Here is a 22,458-nt window from a genome sequence, read left to right on the forward strand (position 1 = left end):
GAATGGCAAGTTTTGAGCAAAAATACAACGTTCCTAGCGATGTTTGCTTTTTTTGATTCGAATAGTCGGGCTGTAGCTCTCTGGATGGGCAGGATCGTTTTGAGCTAGTGCTTGCTTATGACTTGAGCAGTGATGGGCATATCGGAGCTTAAGAATTGTCCGAACGGGGAGTATTGACGAGAGATTTCTTAATCCTCTGTCTTCTGCTTCAAAACCGTTCAATATCTCTTAAAGATAAAATTTTGTCACTTTGATAAGTCAGTTGTGGCATGTCTTGGACGTGAGTAACTGGTTATTTTTATTTAGAAGCATAAGTGTTTATGCCAAATAAATCAGCATTCCCTTTGTTCCAAATAGTTACATCTGGTGATGATTTATTTACTTAGGAAAAAGCCCAACAAGTAACAAGTGAACATGTCTTGGATTTGCAGGTTATCCTTCCCCCAGAGGTCAGAGGTGCAGGGGTCTCCGGCTCTTGCTGAGGAAGCCACTGTTTGCAGGGCTCCTGTGTGGGGATGCTGAACAAAACGTGCCCAGCCCCACAGTTACACCTAATAAACTGGAGCTGTTAGGCAGCCATACATTGTAAGAAAAAAGTGCACTGAATTTCCATCTCCTAATCCACTTGTCTTTTTTAGTACATGTGTGCACAAAATATTATTATAGCCCTTTTTAATAAATGGAATAATAGTAGACTTAGTGTTACATACAGCAGATTATCATCTTCCGTGATTGTGTGTGCACAGCTTGTGTTATCAGAAGATTAAATGAATCTTAAGGAGACTGCTTCACAGCGAGATTTGATTTTCCGCTGCAAGAAGGCTTGTTAAATTATTGAGCCATTGCACTCGCACTGCAAACAGTCTTTGGCAGCCCAGAAGCCAGAAGGAAGAAAGTTTTGAACCAGCTTACCTGCCCTGTCAAATCGCTCACCTTGACTGAGTAGGAAGGGCCCTATCGCTTTTAACATATGGGATGAATTAGGGGCAGATTAAACGCTTCCTCATCGACTTAGCGCAGCGCAGGGGGCGCGCGGCAGGCTGGGTGCCGGTGTCGGCCCCGCGCCTCGCTGCCTGCTCGCGGCAGCCGCAGCCTCTCGCGGTGCTGCTCGCAGCTCCTCGCTGCTTGTTCGTCTCTCCCAGCAACCTTGGCACAAGGGACCATGAAAACTATCACCTTACGTAAATCCTCATAAGCTATTCATGTTACTAGACAACTTCGCTCATGCTATTTGATTCACAATCCTCTGCTCCTTTAGTTCTTTCACATATTAACGAGTTTGATCACTGCTCCATATAAATGAGGCATAATCTGAAGCTGTCAGACCTAAACTGTGTCTTGAACGTACACTAAGTGAATTTATTCAAATTTCTCTTTAAAGCTAGGAATATTTATAATAAAACTTGTCAGAGCTTCAGTTAACAGTTTACAGTGGAAGTATTTTTGGTTGTGAAATACAAAAACAAGTCCAAAAATGACTTTGTGAGCTGATATTATTATATTTGCCTTGCATATGGAAAACTCATGTTGTGATTTCAACAACAAATGAGAAAATTGTCAAAGTTCTATGAAAATTAATTAAGCTCAAACTTCTGTGAAAATTAATTAAGCTTAAACTCCTATGAAAATTAATTAAGCTAAATGAAAATATGTTAAAACACTCCACAAATTTATACTAATGTGACTTGTAACAATTGCAATAAAAGAGCAACAGACTCTGTTAGGAATGCTTTTAATTCTGGTTGTGCTGCTTCTGTCATAGACTGAAACTGGATATATATTGAAGTGAAAACAGCAGACTCTTTTTTTTTATCCTGTGATGTTCCCAGGGAAGTATGCTGCGTAAAAATGTCTCCTGGCTCTCTGAGCCGCAGACTCTCCCTATTTTGTTTGACTGCTATTCGGGTTAGTACCTCTTCCTCAGACTGCATTTGTCTGTTCTCCCGTATCCTGTCTGACACAGGGCTGTGTCCTCACTGGGGCAGAGGCCAGCACAGAGGGAGCTTGAGTCTTGTCTGGGTTTTTCTTTGTGTTCCCCTAATACAAATACGTAAAATTTAGGAATGTGCTTTATATGTTTGAGTGGAGGAAGCACAGAAATAAACAATATATAAAGATGACTTCTGAATTCCGAACTGCCAAGGCTGGCTGCAATAAGGAACTGTCAAAAGGAACAATAGTAGGAGCAAATATGTCTTTTTTTAGCTACTAGGATAATATTTTGGAACGGAATGAAGGCTATAGCTTACGAATCTCATTTCCCTCCTTAGCCATATCAAATGCAGAAGGGGAGTGTATATCCAAACGTGTGTTGCTGTGTGAATGAAGTTTAAACCGAAACGCAGAGTTAGGGAACTCGTACGAGGAGTTTCTGTTCGAAGCCCTCGGGCTGGGCTTGGCCAGACGGCCTGGAGCATCCATGAGCTCCTGCCTGCAGCCTAATGGCAAAGCTGATAAGAGTTTAGCCCCCAAATTCAAAACATTATCTTACCCAGTCAAAGCATTATCTTTGTCTAGTTCTGTGTCCAAGGCTAAACAGACCCTGGAAATGTAAGTTGAATCGAATGTGTGGAAGATTTCCTTAGCAGCCTTGATGTGAACAGGAAATTGATCCTCCAGCACAAACGTCCAGAGTGCCAAAAGCTCATTCTTCAGAAAGATAATCAGGCACAAAATGTTGCAAGTTAATCAGTTCCGTTTCAGTTTAGTATTTTCGGTCAGTTCAGTTTTAAATAAGCATTTAATTAGGTCTTAAAGTATATTTGAAAGCCTTCGTGCTGGACCTCATAGATAATGATGCCTGAGATTTTTGGTTTTTTATTGAAAAGTGAAACCAGATGCAGATTCGCCATCCAAGTTTAGATTCTGGCTGGCTGAAAGCTATGGAAGATAGGCTTTTTTTTTTTTAAATCATTTTGGAAGTATTTCATGTACTGCACTAGGACTGGCTGTTGTGTTGTGGAAGGATGTTGATTCCACGCAATGTTTTAAGATATTGGAACAAAATTCAAACATGTAAAGCAGCAGAATCAGATTGTTCTGTTCAAAAATGGAGGAAAAAAGAGGATTTTTTAGTTAATTTAATATTCACGAAGTTGTCAGTACCATATAACTCTATCAATTTCCATATGCATTGCGCAGTTGTGCTATTTAAACCTCCTTTCTTTCCTTTGGGACCGAATTCTTGTCCCAAGTGCGAAACCACGGTCCGTTTTTCCAGTGAGAACCATCGTGGGAGTTGAGAAGCGCGCCTTGCCCTGCCGCTGCCGACTCGCCGCAGCGCCCGGTGTTCCCATGCTCGGGGCTCCCCGCGGTGCCCCCAGGCTTCGCCCAGCCTGCCGCTGCCCCATCCCGCAGCGCTGCTGCTCGCCCTTCCTCTTCCTCCGAAGCAGCTCAGGAGAGGAGCTGCCTTTTCCAGCTTCTGCACCCTGCCCTGCAGAAGCCGCACTCGTGCTGTAGTTTTTTGAACATTTTTTTTTCACTTGCTCAAGGTTTGTGCAGTGTTGACAAACGACTACTTGTGACGGCCATGTAAGAAATGCCCGTTTTAGATTTACTTGTTAAAGCAACCCTATCTGCTGTCTTACTGCTTTCGTTTCATGGGACAATCTGTTAAGGATCCTCCCTGAGGGGATGCAGAGGGAAAATCCTACTGTGTTTGTGATGCACTTAATCCACAGCCTGTCGATGGGCTGAAATAAATACAGCGTTCACCTTTCTGTTTGTGGATTCCTTTCAAATACAATTACAGTGTCACCTGTGGCATCCCGATTCATCAAGATCTGCACTAAGCACTTCTGAATCTTATTGACCACTTGTTTTAGAAGATGATAAATCCTTGTTCTCCCAGAGCAAATAGATTTAATAGACCAGATTTTTTTTCTTTGATTTATGTTTGCCATGACCAGAAAGCAGGATTTCAGCATCCAGTCGTCAGTGCTTCACAATTACAGAGTCTGAGGCGGGCAGTGTCTGTTTTGCTGCTGTATGACAAATGGGGTAAGATGGCCCGGTGACAGTACATGATATGTTCATACAGAGCTAGAGCACTCGTTGCAGTGGTTATTTCAAGATTGAACTTTCTTGAAACCTCGCCTTGAATTTAGAGGATGCCTCTATAGATGTAAGCTCTTCAGTTTACTGGTTAGAAAATGAAGAGAGGAAAAAAAAAAAAAGCCCCATGTGTTAGATTTGAAAACAAAGATGAGATGTTTTTAACCTATGTAGAATCTTTGAAAAAGTGAAGGTAGTGTGTACTGTGCAGGGCTTGGAAGATTACTGTGGACATTTGAAAATTATTTTCACCCCTCATTCTGTAACATAGATAAGGGCATAAAAAGCAATCCTAACTGCATTTCAAAAAAGCCACAGTGCTAGCACACCACAGCCGAAGAAATTAAAGAATGACATGTTAAATTGTGACTATATGATAAAATTAGATAAACAGAACAGAATAACCCAAATGAGATTTTGGCTGATGGAATGCGAATGTGGTTACAAGTCTGTGTTTGTGTGTTGTCACAATAAACAGTCATCTGAGTTGCAAGCATTAGTGATGCCGAGTGGCACTGCGCTTCATGGATCATAAGCTGGAGTGGCTTGTGCAAGATGCTGTCCCCAGCTGCTGCCTACCCCTCTCCTCATCTGCTGTCAATCCATATGATTTGGAAGGGGTGCTATACCCCATGGTATTTATGGGGTACCTGGGCCTATGCCTTATCTAACAATTTCATCATTAGTAGTTGCATCCATGGGATTAAAAGAGCACCAGAAATAGTTGTGTTTACTTAATGTTGTCAGTACATTAGAATGGGACTTGTCTAAGTAATGAAATCCTATAATAGCAACGCATCACTTGAAAACCATATGTCAATAGGGCTTTAACATTGCTTGAATATGAAGAGGATGTTACACAAAATAGAAAGATTCTGCCAACCTACGGATAGGAATTGGCATTTTTCAGAACAGATGTCATTGATAATTTATAGATGCCTTTAAAAATTAAACTTTATATAGAAGCCGGCTTCAAAATGGAGCGTTGTCAATGTTCTAAGTGCATTAGGTACATTAAGCGAAAGCGTACACTTCACTCAAAGGTATTTAAATACTTCAGAAGTCAGTTGCAACCATGTCAACCAGGTCTGGTTGTGTTCAATATTAAAGGCTCATAGCAGTCTGCTGGATTACAGATAACGTGGTTGTGCTCCCAGGAAGTGTTTGGAAAATAGTAATTATTAGTTTTATTTCTTAGGTTTCTGATTGAAACTTGAAAATGAAATGCATGCTTCCTGGCAAAAAAGACACTTTTACATCTAATAATATTAACTCAGCTTTCTCTTTCAGTAAGCTGTAGAAACATCATATTGATGGCCTCCTCACTTTAAAAATGGCTTCATGGTGCACTCACAAAACAGAAGGCATCTGCTCTCTGCTCGCAGGACAACATCGCAGAGCTAGGAAAATTACTGGAAATCTTTCTTGTGCTTTTGTGGAATTAGGCTTTCCTTTTTTTCTTTTATAAATTCACTTCTTGTTAAATGATCCGCCTAAAACTAAACAGGGGTTAATACACTCTTTGCTAAGTAAGAAAAATAACAAAAAGAAAAGTAAAACTGAGGTTCAGCCCAGGAAGATGGGAATTGTGAGATAATATTCAATGTGCCCAAAGGGACAATGCTGTCTCTTGTTGTTGCTGTCTATATTTAGATACCATGCTCATATGCAACTTAAAATACCTAGAATAGCAAGAAGAATTTTTTTTCCTTTCATTTGAAGTGGCACAGGGTAGGGTTGTTAATTTTGGCTTATCACAGCTGACACTTGAGTAGGGGGAAAAAAAACAGTGGTTTGAAGCTTTAACTCTCTCCACATGTGCCCCTTGTGAAAAGCCCTCTTGGCTCCTGTGAAACTTTCTTGGCTGACTTAAATTATATGCCCCTCATTTAGGAGAAGTTCACAGGTCGTTTAGTTGATTTAAAATCCATTGTTGTTTGTGCAGCTGATAAGGAGTAAAATAGCTATTAGTTAACAGTCTGATAGTTCAGAAAAAGATTTTAATAAGTTTAGCTTCCTACTTCCATCAGCTGAAATTCTTCTGATTAGTTAATGGGAGCAGTATGATTTATACTTGAATACTCCAGTTTGTATGAAAATGAGCAATTTTTTATTTCTGTTGCAGCATAATTCTTTGTGTTTCAAGATGATTAAGTATTTCTGTATGATGATCTGGTAAATATTTATGTTTTATGAACATATTACATACTTCAGTGTGCTGGTTTTTAATGGGTAACACTCAGGAGTGTCAGTTAGAGCTGTCAAAAGTATTGAGCAGAAAAATGGAAGAGAAATCGCTGCTGTCCTTCCCTAAGTTCTGTACTATTAAAAAGCACGTGGAATATAGCTGAAATTAAATCTTTTCCAATAGGAGCTAACAGTTGTTTATGCTTTCATTATCTGATAATAGCAATGAAATATTTCATGGCTTTTATAATTATAACTTCAAGAGCAGTATCAAAAACAGCATGTTGCACGCTGTTGTTTGCTTTGATGAATCCCTTGTACAAGTGAATTATCTCAATCCTCAGATCTGGAGGACTCTGCAAGAGCTGCTCTGTTCCCTCCGTCACTGCCACTGAGGGGGGTCATTTCACCCCAAAAAGCTGCTGGAGGCGGGCTGTGCTCAGGGGGCTCCTGGGGAGGGCTGAACAGGCCTGGCTGGGTGGAAGAGGCAGTCTGTCTTTCAAAAGCACAAAAGCCTGAGGCTGGTTTACATTCTGAAGTTGTATGGAAAGAAATGTCGGTTAGTGGTGGGAGGGGATGTGGGTTTGGGGTTGTTTACCAGCTCACTATACACAAGAATATGAATGCAGTTACAACAGCGTAAAGATGTTTATTTCTTTTCCTATATGGGAATCACTATTTCAACTTGCAATTACATCCAGAGTGATGAAATTTCCTCATTTTAATGGCATTGGAATAAAATAGTACAGCTTTCTAATTAGAAAGTTAGTTGACTGTTTCTAGCCATCTAACTTATATGTGATGTGGTGAAGATATTTTATATACGTATGTTATAAAGGATGTGAGAGAGCAGGGCATACTATAAGCTTTTTATTTACCAAGGTCCTTAAGTGAGGTGAGGTAATTACCAAGGATGACACGGGGACTTTGCGGGCAGTTAAGCGTTACAGCTGCGTGCTCACTAAAAAAACACAAAACGGTCATTTTGATTTATGTGAATGTTTTAAGAGCCCAGTTCTTGTACCAGTCACTGCCCAGCAAAAGGGCTGTAGAGTCAGGATTGCCTCTTTAGTCCCTGTATTACAGCCCAAGTCACTGAGGTTTTCACCGTGCAGGTGAGCGTTAGACAAAGGAGAGCTTGGTACTGGGCCTGCCTCCGAGTCTGTGGGACTCAGGCTGCTTTTAAGACTTTTTCACATCAGCTTCTTCAATAGTAGTGTTGAGCTTCAGAGCAGCAGTTCCCACTGCCTTCTTAAAACCAAACTTCCATGCGCTGGAACTTATTGTGGAGTCCATTTAACTTTTCCTTCTTCTCAGGTATGAATGGCTTACTTAAGGCATGATCTCCGTAGCCCCTTGTGTGGGTTATCCGTTGTCAGTCTGTTTTCTAGCACTTAGACCTGCAAATATGCAGCTGTATTAGGTTACTGGAAGTCTTTTTTATTGAATGAAGGAAAACAGATTTAAACATGCATTTTTCTGAAGACTTAATAAGGTGAAAATTCAAAATCAATTTTAAAAATTAACTGTTATATCTTTTTATAAGCATGGACAATCAGGATCCACTAAGTAGAAGTTGTAAAGTCAAATAAGTTGCTGAATGACTATTGATTAAGGTAAAACAAACAAAGGGGAGAGAAAGACAGTCCTCGATGTCTCTTGCCCCATTTGGCTTTTTGTTGTCTGTGGACAGCCTGCAGTGTTAGTTCCACCTCAGCTGAAGAAAAAGATCACATTTAAAATACCAGCTTTGAACTTCATGGTATTAATAAGCAGCTGGGCAAGATACAATCTTCTCTTTTCCTCTAACTCCCCTTGTCTCTGTGTTTGAAAGGCTGTGACATGGCTGCATGGGGTTTTGGGCCTGCAGCTTGTGGTGACCAGGCCGTCCCCAGCTCCTGGTGACGGGGCTGTGCCCCTGCCGTTCTGCCCTGAGGTTTCAGAACAGCTCATGGTCGTTAGGACAATTAACCGGTGTGTGCTTTTGCACAGGAAGAGGCTGGTTGTGAGTCTTGGCTTTAAATGACATTTAAAAGTGAGCCCCTGTGGCATTTCGAAGCGGCAGGGCTATGTATCAGGACGGTTTCTTACTGATGTTCTTTCAGGCAGCTGTATGCCAGACAGAGGAGAGGTAGAAGTTCAGAACTTGCAGCAAAATGAGTAAGATACTGAAAATATGCAACATGAATATCATGGTGTTGAACAGCTCAGTAGAAATGTTTCAACTTCCCTGTGGAAGCCCAGTGAGCAGCCTTCAATCAGGTGGTGTCACTGGGCCTACAGACACCACCAAAACCCCGAAGCGTTTAAAGTTACCTTTCTTTGTGTTCCTGTGACTCTGAAGGTGAGTGTCAGGGACTCAGCAGATTATTAGGCATTGTAAAATAAAACAATAATACCGTTCTGAATCTCTGAGAGAGAAGGATGTAGTTTTCTGAGGCCCAGATCTTTCCCTGGGAAACATGTTTTGGATTTGGATGCTCTGTAATCTTATCAATAACAGATGGTTTATATATATGTGTGTATATATATGTATGGAGGTATGTGGGTGTGTATGTGCATGTATATATATATATATTCCTTTCTATATATATAAAGAAATTGAAGCAAGGCTACAGTAAATACAGTTGTGCCTATAAGCTAAACTGTCATTTATGATATTATTTTGTTATGCTTTTCCTGGGAGAGCCCAGGGCTGTGATTACCAGTTCTGTATTGGTATGAACAGGTCCCCAAAACAGTCAGAGATTGTTGTTCTGTTTCTCATTCAGTTCTCTGATGTTGCACTTTGACAGTGTTATGTATTGGTTTGCTTTTTGGAAGGTTGTCATTCACTTTTTTTCACTGTGTATTTTTTGTGCATGTGTATATTTTTCTGTATAACACTTCAAAGGAAATTGTTTAATAAAGCAGTTTCTAAGTACATGTTTCTCCACATGGCTTCTCACTTGAGCTTGTCTAGATGATACCGTCTCCTCTGTCTGTCATACTCTCATAATATTCCATCCTGCATACAAAACTTAATATTTACTTCCAGTCTTTCAGCCAATATACCCGGGTTTTGCTCCTTGGTTTAAGGAACTGTAGTCTTAGCCATTTTGAGCTCGCAGTGGCACTTAACGTCCCTTTTGAGGCGTGTTAGGAACATTTACCTTAAAGCCATTTGAACTTGTTGTATCTTTTGTTTAGAATGCACAGAGCAACTTTTGGATCCAGCTAAAAGAAGGTTTCAGTACTTTATCACATACTGTTCTTTTTACTTATTAGTTTAACCTTTGTGTAAAATTAACATATGTATAAAAGATGGTCATTGCAAGAAGTTAAAATACAATATTTTTCTGGATTTAAGGATTGTTGCAAGCATTGTTGGAATTCCTGTTTAAGTCCCTGTGTACATCAGTCAGTCAGTTTTGACCTCCCCTACGTTTTTTTGAGTGCAAATTTCACTTCATTTACCAGTTTGTGCTAGACTTCTCGTGACACTTGGTGGTAATTGATATTTCAGGTAAGCTGTAATGGAAGACATCTGCTGTCTGGTGAGGTGCATGTCTCCAGTAGTAGTAGTGTAAATGAAAATGTGAACTTCACAGCATCTCATTCTGGTTCACTCATGTATATAGATGTATTTCTGAGAAGCACAAGTTGTTAACAAAGTTAAGTTTTACTGAAGTGTATCTTAATTCCAGTATTTTTGTACTTAGTTTTTACAGTCTTGTAAAGAGTGGGAAAATGCTTTTGAGAAAAGTATTTGACAGTTTGTCTAATTTAGCAGTATTACAGATCAAGGAAGTTTGCCACTAGGATAGGAATAAGGTAAAAAGTTTGAAGCTTAGGTTAAAATGATTGTAGATAACTCAATCTGCAGTTGCCATATATAGTCATACAAGAAAAAGTCTGCACAAATCCTCCAGACGTTTATGGACTTCTCTGATTCATCTGTCAGAGCCAAACAGCTCCAGCCAAGAGATAGGGAATTTGTTAAACTGCATTAAGTTCCTAAATTGCTGTAGCCCAAAGGAGCAATTCTGCCTTTTTAAGGGGGAAGAGTAGGAGGGAGTAGGCTGGGAGGATAGTGCATTATGAAGTCTACTTTTGGTAAGAGGTTCAAGAAGATGAGTAACATTCTAGAGCTCTTGAGGAAAGAAAAAAAAAAAAGCTACACAAAAAAACTTGAATTAATTTCCGTTGCTATCATCAAAAGCTGTCTTTCTAAATTTAGCAGTCTCCTATAGACGCTCAGCTTATGCTAGCAACAGTGAAACTATTTTTCCTTAAGTGCAATTTGTCACCTCCCCCTTCTAAGTTAGTAGAAGATAAGCTTGTATTAATTCTGTTGATTTATTATTACACAAGTATGTCTCATTTTAATCTGCTATTGAGTTCATTGTGATTCAGCACTAGGCTTGCATGCGTTCAGTAATGGAAAAAAAGTGCACAGGAATGGCAGACTGAGCTTGCTCTGTCTCTGTCTTTCTGACTCTTTTTTTTTTTTTAATTTTCTTTCTGGTCTTTTTATCCCCCCAGTATGCTGGAATGGTTCACAGTTCAGCATATGAATTTGGGAATTGGTCCCAGCTGAGACTATATATTATGGTTGTGAGGAGATGCTGTTGTTCCAAAGTGCTTTATGTGTTTTTTTTTATTTCTTAAGTTCAACTAACAGGCAGTAAACATACTGAATAAGCCTGTAGTGAGATTTTACTTTCTCCCATCTTGATGATTCATTTATATCTACTGTGCACTACCGAAGCATAGGCATTATAGGCAGTGTGTTTCAGCAGGAATTTTGCTGAGAAGCATACTGGTAGCAAAAGTTTGTTTTCTCTGAATTGCTTCGTTTATGGGAGCAACATGAAAAGATCTGTGTTTTTTTTTTTTTTTTTTTTTTTGATTTAGGTCAGGAGGATGACAGTTATATTAATTTTGAGGTGTTTGTTCCAGATGTGGTAAATTAGACGTAATAAATACTTTGGGCCCATAGACAGTGCTTTTGAGGTTGTCATTTTTTTTCTTTGAATTTCTCATTTTTGTGGGGCTCTGAAGTTATGACTTCAGCTGTATTTGAAAGTGCTGCCTGCTAAAGGCATGGTAGCCTGTGAGCAGCAGCAGCAGGCAACTGGCCAGTGGCTGCCTGAGTAGAAGAGGTCACAAAGAACACAAAGACAATGAGGATGATGCTTGTGGGAGTTTTAGCAAATGTAGGACGTGGATTTGCAGGACAGCTGGCTTTTCACTCTGACCCTCATGAAACAACTTGTTTTCTATAGGAGCAACTGGCTGTTGAATAAAATGGTCAGAATCAAGATTAAGCAAGCAAATCTTATAAACAGATTATTAGGGGATTGCTTAGTATTGGATTTTCTTGCATTGGAATCACAGAAGAAGGCTGACTGTAATGATATAAATCAGTAAATATACCTGTGTTCTTACACGCAGGTATGTCAGAGTACGATTAATAACACGGTCTGTGCGCAGCTAGGTTTTTAACATGTATTTGAAAGATAAGCAGAGAAAAAGGCTTGCGGTATCTGATGTCCCACAGCCTGCCCCCTAGTTCACATGTAGTCGGTAAGGATCTGTGAGGATAAAATCTGATTCCTTATTTTAATATTTAGCACAGAATTACTCTTCTTTCAAACTTAACCTGGCTCTAAAGCAAGATACTTGTATTTTGGAAATCTTTCCAATCTACCTGATAGCAGGTTTGGAACATTTTTTTTAGTAACCTCACTTTCCCTAAATAGGAAGCACATGTTGAAATGCCTCGTTTCTCAATGGCCCTACCTCTCTTCTCCGTGAGACCGAGGAGAAACCCCAGGCTAGTGAGCGCAGCGCTGCCACGCAGCACCCAGGTCTCTGGTTTCTTGCTGCCAGAAGGCGCGACTGAGCGCTCAGGTAGGGTGCGCACTGATTCAGACACAGCTCTGCTTGTGGTAGAGGGAATAGGGAAAATTGCAGGTGCAATTATGGTTTCACATTAAATATTCGTCTTTTTACATCCACCATGTGAAGCATTAGTCTGTGTTTGAACTGGTGTTGTTAATTGGACCACAGTACTTAGATGCCTTTTCTGCAGACTCATGGCCCATGTCATTAGCTTCTCATTAGACACGTTAATTTTTTAAGACTCATAATAATTACCTTTTTTCAGAAGTTCCCCATTTTACACTGAAGAGAAACCTCTGTTCTGCAGGCTGTAATTCTGAATAATCAGGGCAGCATTGTGAACTCTTCGGCTATAGACTTTCGAAGTGGAAATGAGACTGCTGGAGTGGATGGAGAAGGATTTAATACAGGATGTGCTCTGGGAGGAGCGTTAAGGATGTTTTTTACAGGAAGCCTCAGCTGCAAAGGAAGAGAGCTTGTGGAATGATGTGTAGGTTTGGAGGGACAGAGTGGTTGTGATTAAGATTGGGCAAACGCAGGTGAGGCTTCTTATAGGGATGCACACAAAGTAGTCAGTTGGCTTGCGGTTTTATTAGATAGGCGTACACAGCTAAAAAAAAATAATCTGCAGGCACTTAGCAAAGCTCGGTACCAAGTAATTATCTTCTGCATATGCAGAGATACTGGCCTGAGCCCTAAGAACGGAGGCTCCTGGGTTTCGCTGACACGTGGTTATCCTGCTGGCAGGAGCAGCGCGCTTCAAAGATTCTGAAATATTTATTTGGCTAATCAAATTGTGTTTCATTACGCACAATAAGTAGTTCTGCTGACCTGGGTTGGTAGGGACATGTGGTTATTCCCATGACAAGGGTCTGGCAGGGTATGTTTGGTATTGCCTGCAACCTTCAGCAGGAACTATGGGGCTTAACAAGAAAGCAGGACAAACTGTTAGCAGGAGGAAAATCCTCCTGGGGCTATTAGCCAATATGCAGCTTTCTAACTTCGTAAGTTTGTTAAAAATGGTGGTGGATTTTCTGCACTTATTGGTGACCTATGAAATAAGCCATCCATTTTTTTCTCTACTGTAATTTTAGCGATCAGGCTTTCATTTGCTTAGAATTAGCTCTTTCCAGAGCTCTTCTACCTCAATCATTTTTGTTTGAATGATTTTTTTTTGTTTCCTAGCAACTCCAGTTTTTAAGTTCTGAATTGTTTCTGTTCAATGTCTTTTCTAGCCAATGTTAACTTACTGGTTTATAAATGACGGCAAGGTTTCAACATGATTCTGAAATGCATAGTTCTCTACATTCGTTTGTAAAGTTAGTCTAAAAAATCTTTTTTACATTATATATAGCATATGTGTGTGTATATATACATAGACACATATATATGGGTGCAACAGCTCTTCTTTTGCACAGTTGATTCTTTAAACAGTTGTGAAGGTAACCAGTCTGTTTATACGTTGCTGCATAGGCACAGAGTAAACTTGTTAGCTTTATGTTTATTTTAGCTTGGAAGAAGCCATAAGAAGATTCCATTAAGATTTGCTCAAGTGAGTAGTGCCATTGAAAGCACCGTGCCAGTCCCAGACCAGAGGAAGCGCGGCGAGTAGACACCTTCACAGATGCTTCATTTTTCTCGTGCCTGGGAAGAGCAGGCTTTGACTCCTCGCCAGTGAAAGGGACCACAGGAGCAGCCCCAAAATGCTTGCTCGCCTTGGGCTATTAGGGCCCATGTGGCCTGCAGAGTTTGGTGGGAATGAGGGTATTTCCACAAATAGTCTGAGACTTCTCTGTATGTCAGCTGTCGAGGCTCGCTTCTTTCGGGGATTGTCATGTGGCAGAGGTCTGAGGTGGTTAAATAGCAAAGATTCTCTCTCTTTTCAGGGAGTCTCTTTCAGTTTTAATTCTGCAGACTGGTTATGCCCTGCTTCATAACCTTTCTGAAGTGCGAGCTTCTCCCCCTGAATTACAATGCGTGTGTTTTTGCTTAATTTTCTACTTTCAGCTACAAGCCTGCTCTCACTAAATCAGCCTTTCGCAAATGGAATATTTTTTCACTTCTTGCTGGGTGGGTCCATACACTGAAAAATAGGTCAAGAACAGTAATCTAAATCTACTGCTAATAAATAATTAAAGCTAATGGAATTTGCACAAGATCTGTGAGCTAAAATATTTCAGAATACTGTGGTGTACATTTGGCTACTGTAAATCAGGATTTTTTATTTATCTCTGTGCTCGGTTGAAACACATCTATAAATGTAACTTCAAATAATTTTTTTTTGTACAGGGAAAATACTGGCATGTTAGTATATTAAAATAACTGAAAAGTCATAGAAAATTGATAACATCGTGATTCATTCTTTAATGATCAGATTTCAAGTAAATACTTTAGCAGCCTTAAGCAATAAGAGGTTTTATATCTCATTAAATCACAGTGTAAATTGAGCAATAAATTGTTTGCTCATATGATTTAATTTGCCTTATATTTTAGGAATTAAGTAAGTCATCTAAGCTACTGCATCATACCTGTTTGGACAACTGTCTGGGTCTTCGGTTTCATACCTTTCAGAGCAAAGCTAAGTGGAGCCTGCTGAAACTAATTACAGATAACGACTTCTGTGTTTCCCTTAGTACACCTCCAAACGTGTGCCCAGGATCTCTGAAGAAGAAATCATAAATTCGGTATTGCTTCATAATTGTGGGTGCAAAGAAATAAATATTTAACCGTGGGTAGGTGAGCATCTGCCTGAACGATCGCAGCTTGTGCACCAGTTTGCCCATAGCAGGGTGAAGCTTATGCACACATTGGCTCTCTCTAATTAACCAGCAAAACTGATTGCTAGTAATTATAGTTAACTTGCTGATTCCTGTGTTTCACAGTGACAAGTTGTCCTGTAACTATGTTACGACCAAACAGCTCAGAAGTGAATGCCAAGGTTCTTCCCAAATCCTTCCTGCTTGGCGGCTTTTTACCTCTCCCCCTTTCAGCTCCATTTACACAAGAGCGATGCTCAACGACGTTTCTGAGATGATTGCTGCGTGGACAAAGTGTAGGGAACCCTGCCTGCAAGGGTACCCTGATAAACACCCCCCAGGCTCCAGAAATGAGTATGAGTTGAGCCAGCACGCTGCTCGGTGGAAGAGGGGCTCCAGCCGGCTGGCAGGTTGGGACTTGAGAGCTCCTTGCGGGGCCGTGCCCATCCTTCTTTATGTGCAGACTGAGCTGACAAATAAATACCTTCCCACACAGCAAATCCGTCCCGGTTCTGTTCTGGGTGCTGGAGATTGTTTCTTTCTCCGCAGACTCTCACACGAACGCGGAGCCTCGCCAGTCTGAGCGCGGGGCCGCTCGTCAGTTCCTCTGTACGTGTGGGCTAACGAGGGAGGAAACGCGGAAGGGCAGGGTGGCAGGAAAGCCGGAGCATCTCGCCGGTGATAAGGCGGCTCAGAAATAGATAGTGACAGCTGAACTAATGATGTCACCGATGCTGATACAAGTGGGCTGCTTCTCATTATGATTCCTCTGCCAGACACAGTGACATTCGCCAGCCATTGCGTGTCTCAAGTAGACAATATATAGAACAAATCATAGGAAGGGTGGCACAGGAGGGATAGGAAAGAACATTTGCCCATTTTTTTTGGTTTGTTTTATTTTACATGAGTGCAATACTTCTGCAGGTGATAAAGGTGTACAGGTCAAGCTTAACTCGCTGGACCACTTTATCAACCCAGGGTTGTAGGTCTCTCGCTGTGACATTTAGAGATAAGCATTTGGGAAGTAAATGAGATCGAGCAGTCAGAGAGGAGATCGGGAGGTGCTGTACAGCTTTAGACCTCAACTGAATTACCAGTACAGCATTGGTAGCCTGACCAGTGATATGTCCTTTGTACTGCACGCAGTGTATTAAGATAGAGATAGATAAATAATGTAATTTACTTGTCAGAAAGATGCATTTGTCGCCCAGCTTTTTACCATGGATTTATTCTTGGCTTATTTTCCATAGAGTTATTTTTAATGTGAATGGAAAGGGAGTTAAAAATTATTTGGATTCAGATTTCATTGTGTAGCCATTTGATCAAAATATAAACTAGTTGTTTATACTCCTGTAAAGAGGAAAATGCTATATTAGCTTTCAGCTATCAGATTTGATTCAGATAATGATACAGCATCCTAATTCATAGTCTCTACTTCAGCTATTGAGTTTGTCTGTGATAGAGCCTTTTTCAGAAAACTGCTCCATTCCGATAAATCATCCACAGAAAGACGAAGCACGTTTAGATGGCATGGAAAAATAGGCTAATAATGTGATTTTATAGGAGTGCTCGAATATTTCAATGCATTTGTGCTGATAAATTGTCATTTGTTTTAATGTTCAATTGCATGTACTCTTTTTAGCTGTTCTGCTTGATCGCAGTGATTTGCTAGCTGTATGCGAGTGCAGGAGTTGGTTGCTTTTCCTGTTTTGATCAAAACCCAGGCAGTAAAGGCCACCACAATTTAAACAGATAATAAATCATATGGTGTCCTTGCTAACCAACGCTACAGATTCCCCCGGGTCCAAACCGAATGTCCTTCTTTCTGTTCAGTTCAGTGCAGAGAAGGTAAAATTCTATTTGATGTTAATACAGGCTTTTGAGACAAAGTCTGATGAGGAATTTTTCCGAACTGCCAAAAATAAATCTCACCGGCAGAGTTTTAGCTGGTGACTTGAGGCTCATGTAATCCTGACTTCTGTGTGTTTATTTTCACTTCCTTTTTGTTGTGAACTGTCGAAAGTTTTGATGCTGGTTAGCCAAGGAAGGAATTAAAGAAGTAGCCTAAAAGCACTTTCGGGGGGGAGGAAGGGGGAGGAGAGGGAGACAGCCAAAATCGGTGTGAGGAACGGGTGTATTCCTTTTGTTGCGCTGCCTGCCATTTACCCACTTACCTGCATGGCATGTTTGGTTGCATTTAAAACACTGGAGCAAATTCCTTCTGGTTACTTCCCTTAGCCTGTCTGCTCTGGGCAGATAATGGAAAGGGGATGCTCTCTCTGCATTGTTCAGCTGCAGCAGATCTCAAAGTTATGGCTAAGATTTCAAGTTGTCAAAGCATTTTGCGCTGTTAAAGTGTGCTGTACCGATCAGCGTGTCCCACCACTGCCCCGGATAGATTACTGCTGTACAAACGATTGCTTGCCTGTGAGACTGAAACACTTCGAGCTGCCTTCTCCTCTGTCACCAAATATTTTTAAAACAGTTTTACCAACAACAGAAGCTGCTGCCTACATTTTCCATAGCATAAGCCGTTTTCCCATTATGCATACGTTTCCAAGCATAATGTTTTGCCATTATGGCATGAATTTTGCTCAGTAATGTTTTGATTGCTGGGATGAGCCTTTAGCATCCTGAATTTGCTAAATGAAGGATGTTTGGGAATCAGATTTTGTACTCAATGGCTTTTCCCCCCTTTTATCAGCTTGACCAGCTGTTTCTTTGGCTTTGGGATGCTCCTCATATTTCCCCTCCTTTTCCTGCTCCTCTCTCTCTTCTGTCCTCCATAGCCAACGAACAGCAACATCACTCGTTATCAGAAGTGAATAGGAAGGCAAAGTCCGGACATGGTTTATGATCATGAAATAAAAAGTTCTGCACGTTCAGAAGTTAGTGCACGTCAGATACAAGATACACGGTTCGATAGCAGGCTCTGCTAGGGCTCACCATGCACGCAGAGGAGCAATGCTTACATCTTCTGCCTCCACAACCAGCCGTGGTTTGTTTTCCTGAATGTCACTGCGGCGCTGTGTCGTCTGCAAAAGTATCTTGGGTGATTTCTGGTGCTTAGGCAGTGGGGATAATGTTTGATGCTTACGAGCTGTGCAAGCACGAGGCTTGGGGCTGGTGTTGAATTAGATCTCCTATATTTCTGCTTTCAGCTTTGACATCAGTTTGCTGGCTGGCGCCAAACCAGTCAGTAAATTCAGAGGCGATACCAGGAACCAGGAGCCTTAAACCCGATGATTTCCTATGAACTGAGATTTTTATTTCATGAAATGTTGCTTTGCTTGAATGGTGTAATTTTCCCTGATTTTATGAAGTTTAAAAGGATGCCAGTGTCCTGATTGTAAGTCTTAGGTCTCAGTTTACAATTTCACTGTGCATTAAAACCTGGCACGCCAGATTTTGGCCCTGAATGTAGGCATTTATTTTGCCATTGATGGTTATTGTTTTTTTCTTCAATGTCATCATCGTCGCGTTACGAGGAAAATACGCTAAAAAACGTGCAAAGCCTTCTGGGCTCCCAGCGTAGTCAGGAAGTGGGAAAAGCTGCTCAACCTGCCAGCTTGCTTTGGTAGAGGCGTAATTTATTGACAGTCATGGTACACAAGGACAGTATCTACCCTTTTTCTGTCCAAAAATAGGCGACAGAAAAGATCAGGAAATGTTTAGTTGACTTGGTCTAAGAAGAGCAGCGTTGTTTGGCTTGGTACGGAAGAATGAGCTTATAAAGCTGTGACATTACCCTCATCGTGGTGGGGATTAGCTGTATGGTATGCAGTAACCATGGAAGAAGTGTAATTTGGCTGATCATTTGTCTTTGATAGCTCCATTGGCATTTGGCCCCCCGAGCCATTTCTCAGGGAGAACTCCGGATTCTCCAACTCCCTCTGTGACCTGTCATTTAAATGACAAAACCCACTTCTCTCAAAAGCCTTCTTTTCCTTCAGCAAAACAGATTAAACCCAGGGCTGAGGGTATTTTGGTGTGTGGTTTAATGCCCAATCTGTTGCGAGACGCGGGACGTAAAAGTACGCGTTACTGCATTAGAAGAGAGAACTTCCCAACTTTCTGTGCTGACCCTCTTTTCTGAAATGCCCAAGGCTTCAATGGGCACTTTTAATACAGAGAGAAAATACTTCAAAGATGTCTTTATGACCCTATTCCATGAGCTTCAGTCTAGCTATGGGACTGTGGGAAGCAAGGAAGGTTTCACGGCCATGTCAGCAGCTCGTGACTGCCCCGGTTGTGTTGTTGGGGCGTCACGGGGCTGGGCTGGAGGCCCCTGCTCTCACCTGGCCCTCAGCAGCTCCTCAGCTCCGGGCAGCTGGGCCTACAAAACCCTCCAAGGCTGGGAAATCCAGCCCCATCTGGGGTTTGTAAGTCCCAGCTGGGAATTAGTAAGTAAATTAGGCCTACGTTGGTTTAAAAGCAGAGCCACTGAGAATTTTATAAAAGATAGATGTATACCATTGTCCTAATTTATCTCGGTTGGTAAGTCAAACTATGCTATGAACTATGAGGGTGGTTCAGTGGACAGTATTTTAATGAATTTTGTAGTGTGAAGTGTGCTGTAATTCTGGAAAAAGAAATTTTGAGTTATACAGAAACCAACAAACAATGCTCCCATCTTCAGTATGGCTATCTCCAGTTCCTCAGTGACTGAAGTCATAGCACTCTTCAGAAAAAATAAATAATTTAGTCTTTTTACAAAATGACAAAACTCTTAGCTAGACTGATGGTCCAGAGTCATCTTCCTTCAAGCCTGGCTTCCATTTGTGGAAATTTCTTCAGCATAAGTTCAGAGGTGTAGCTGCTGTTTGGGAAGATAGAGGCATTTACTTCTAATCGTATTAGCGTTTCAGCTGAATTATGAGCTGAAGGTGTTTAGTGCTTACCTAACATCACTACAGTTTTCGGTTTTGTTAATTAATGCTGTTTGCAACAGGTACAGGTGTACATCAAACTGGAAATTCAGACTTGTTCAAAATGAATTCTGGATTTACATTTACTTTAATCAGAGCTCCCATAAGGTACAACGAAGTCTTACGCAGTACTTAAGATCTGAAAACAGGCTTGGGAAGAACTTGACGACGACACAGCCTTTCACACTTTCTGATGAAATATTTTGCTTCTGTCTTCTAGGACCTTCGCAAACAGGTAGCTCCATTACTGAAGAGTTTCCAAGGAGAGGTAAGAGCTTCTGCTTCTCTTGATGCTTTTGATCTTGCTTCATGTGAGTAGCGTGCCCGCAGTCTCTCAGCGTGGCCGGGTGGGGGGAACCTGTGAGCAGGGAGCATTGATGGGGTTCAGCTTTTCTGCATTTGGCTGTGTGCTGGATGTATTTGTGATACGCTGCGTTTGTGCTGGACAAGCTCAGCTAGTCAAATCACTTTGCATTTGGCATACTTGAGCGTAAACTTTTGCTCTTTTTGTGACTCAGGTGGCACACAATAACTCGGTATGCCTCAGCGACTCGACAGTTCGAATGCTTAATGAATGCAATGTAATGTGTGTATACAAAAATATGAAGGATATTAAAATAGTTCTAGTGTAAACCTTTTCAGCTGTAAAAGACTGTATTCTAGAGGACTTGTTGGAAAACCTTAAGTTAGCAGGTGTTTTTTGGAAAACCAACAGAAAGTGTTCAGAGCTCTGGTGCTGGCTCTTTATTTGGTTTGTCTTCACACTGCTCCACTGAGAAACATGTGATTAGAGTCATCGCAAGTTTAAAGGCCAACTGTTGTTATTTTTGAAGAAAAAATAACTTCTATAGGAAATGGCAGCTAGGCCAATTGCAGTATTGAGGACAGCACTGAGGGACTCACATCACATGAGCGAGGGCCGGCTGGGAGCTGTTGTACTGCCTCTAGGAAAAAGCCATGGATGAAATTTGCAAATTATTTTTCTCTTTATAAAGATTAGTTCCTGGGGGTAGGGTGGCGGGGTAGGTTTAGGTTTTAGCTTGCACTTTTACATTGCAGAGCCCTACTTTTAAGGTCAGCTGTGTTCCAGCAGCAAAACTTCTTAATTTCTCAGTCTGTAGTAAGTTGTGAGCTGATCCTGTACTGTTACAGTTCCCATCAGAGCACAGGGAAATTCAGGAGCATGTTTTCAGAAGTCTGCCCAGGGAGTTAAGTGCACAACTCCTATTATCTGTAATGAGGGTTGCATTTCTGATTACTTGTACTTCCTGCTAAATACATATCCCAAATAGACAATAATTTTTCATCTTAAAAGCAGTATGGTATTTTTTAGTTTACTATCCAATTTCCCACGTACTGCTAGAAATAAATAAATAAATAGGAGAACTTTGTCCTTGATATATCTAATAGCAATTTGTGAGAACAAAGAATGACTTGTGTGAGTCCATTTGCCAATAGAAATTTACACTTTAAAATTGTTCCAAGTGAATTGCAGTGCTCTTAAAACCTTTCTACTTTAGTTTCAAGCTTGCAAAGCACTGACTGAAGTGTATGTATGCTTTCAGCACTGTTCTATAATGAAGGGAATGTCTGAAGATCAAGTAAGAAACATAAATCAAAATTTTGCTTAGTGAAGGAGTATTATCCCATTAGATCTTGCCCATTGGAGACAGTTCACTATTACCTTGCTGTGGTTCATGCACACTCCTCTTGTACAGATCTGCTTCACTAATGTAAAAGTGAAGTTTATGTTGGTATAAATTCAATCTCATAAATTACAAGGGTAACATTTGTTGGTAGAAATCCCCTCTTAAGTGAAGCACGAATATGTCACAAGATTGTGCTGCTGAATCTCCTTAGGCAGTGATTCCAGTTTCTGTAGTCTAGACAGGGTTTTAGAAACCTAAAAGAACTGAATTAATTGTGATTGAGCACATAAATGCGGAACAGCTAACTGTCAGTTGTGGTATTTCATTACAGATTTAATTACTGTACCTTGTTTTGGAGACAAATAGGATAGAACAGAGTAGTTCAGTTGGAAGGGACCTTCAAAGTTCACTGAGTCCAACTGCCTGACCTCCTCAGTGCTAATCAAAAGTTAAAGCATATTATTGAGGGCATTGTCCAAATGTCTTTTGAACTGACAGGCATGGGGCATCAACCACCTCTCTAGGAAGCCCACTCCAGTGTCTGTCCACCCTCACAGCAAAGAAATGTTTCCTAATGTCTATTCTGAACCTCCCCTGCCTTTCCCATATCAGAATCAAAATACTAAGGGTATCAGTAATAATACTAAGAATGCTAAGAAATCAGAATACTGAGAATATTAGCCTGTTCTGTTGAGTTATAATTTATTGTTCAGTGTATAGATTTGGCCTCTGTTTATTGTTAAGACTGGCTTTCTGAAAGGTCATGAGATGAATGCTCCAGGTAGGTCAACAACAAATTGCCTTCGGTGTATACAGGATTTTCTCCATTCCAAACCCGCTGGAGTTGCCTCGTCTTACTCTCCCAAGATGGCTCTGCAAGCCATGTAGCTGGGGCAGGTCTTGGTGTCACAGCACAAGTGCTCTAGGACATCTGCAGGGAGGAAGAAATTGAAACGGGGAGTGATCTGCTGGTAAGAGGTTCCCTGCTTCTGCTACAGA

At 40.9% G+C, this 22,458-nt stretch overlaps 1 protein-coding gene across 12 annotated transcripts in view; it reads left to right on the forward strand.

Annotated features, from left to right (window-relative positions):
- The window catches only part of CUX1 (cut like homeobox 1), a 268,876-nt gene that overhangs the window by 86,368 nt on the left and 160,050 nt on the right, over positions 1-22,458 (forward strand). For all 12 annotated transcript variants that reach the window (XM_066979728.1, XM_066979718.1, XM_066979720.1 and 9 more), the window contains exon 3: positions 20,031-20,078. In XM_066979728.1, coding sequence (XP_066835829.1) covers positions 20,031-20,078 — 48 coding nt within the window. The remainder of the gene's footprint in view (positions 1-20,030; positions 20,079-22,458) is intronic.

The sequence above is a fragment of the Anser cygnoides genome, chromosome 18, assembly GCF_040182565.1.
Source record: "Anser cygnoides isolate HZ-2024a breed goose chromosome 18, Taihu_goose_T2T_genome, whole genome shotgun sequence".
Taxonomy (NCBI): Eukaryota; Metazoa; Chordata; class Aves; order Anseriformes; family Anatidae; genus Anser; species Anser cygnoides.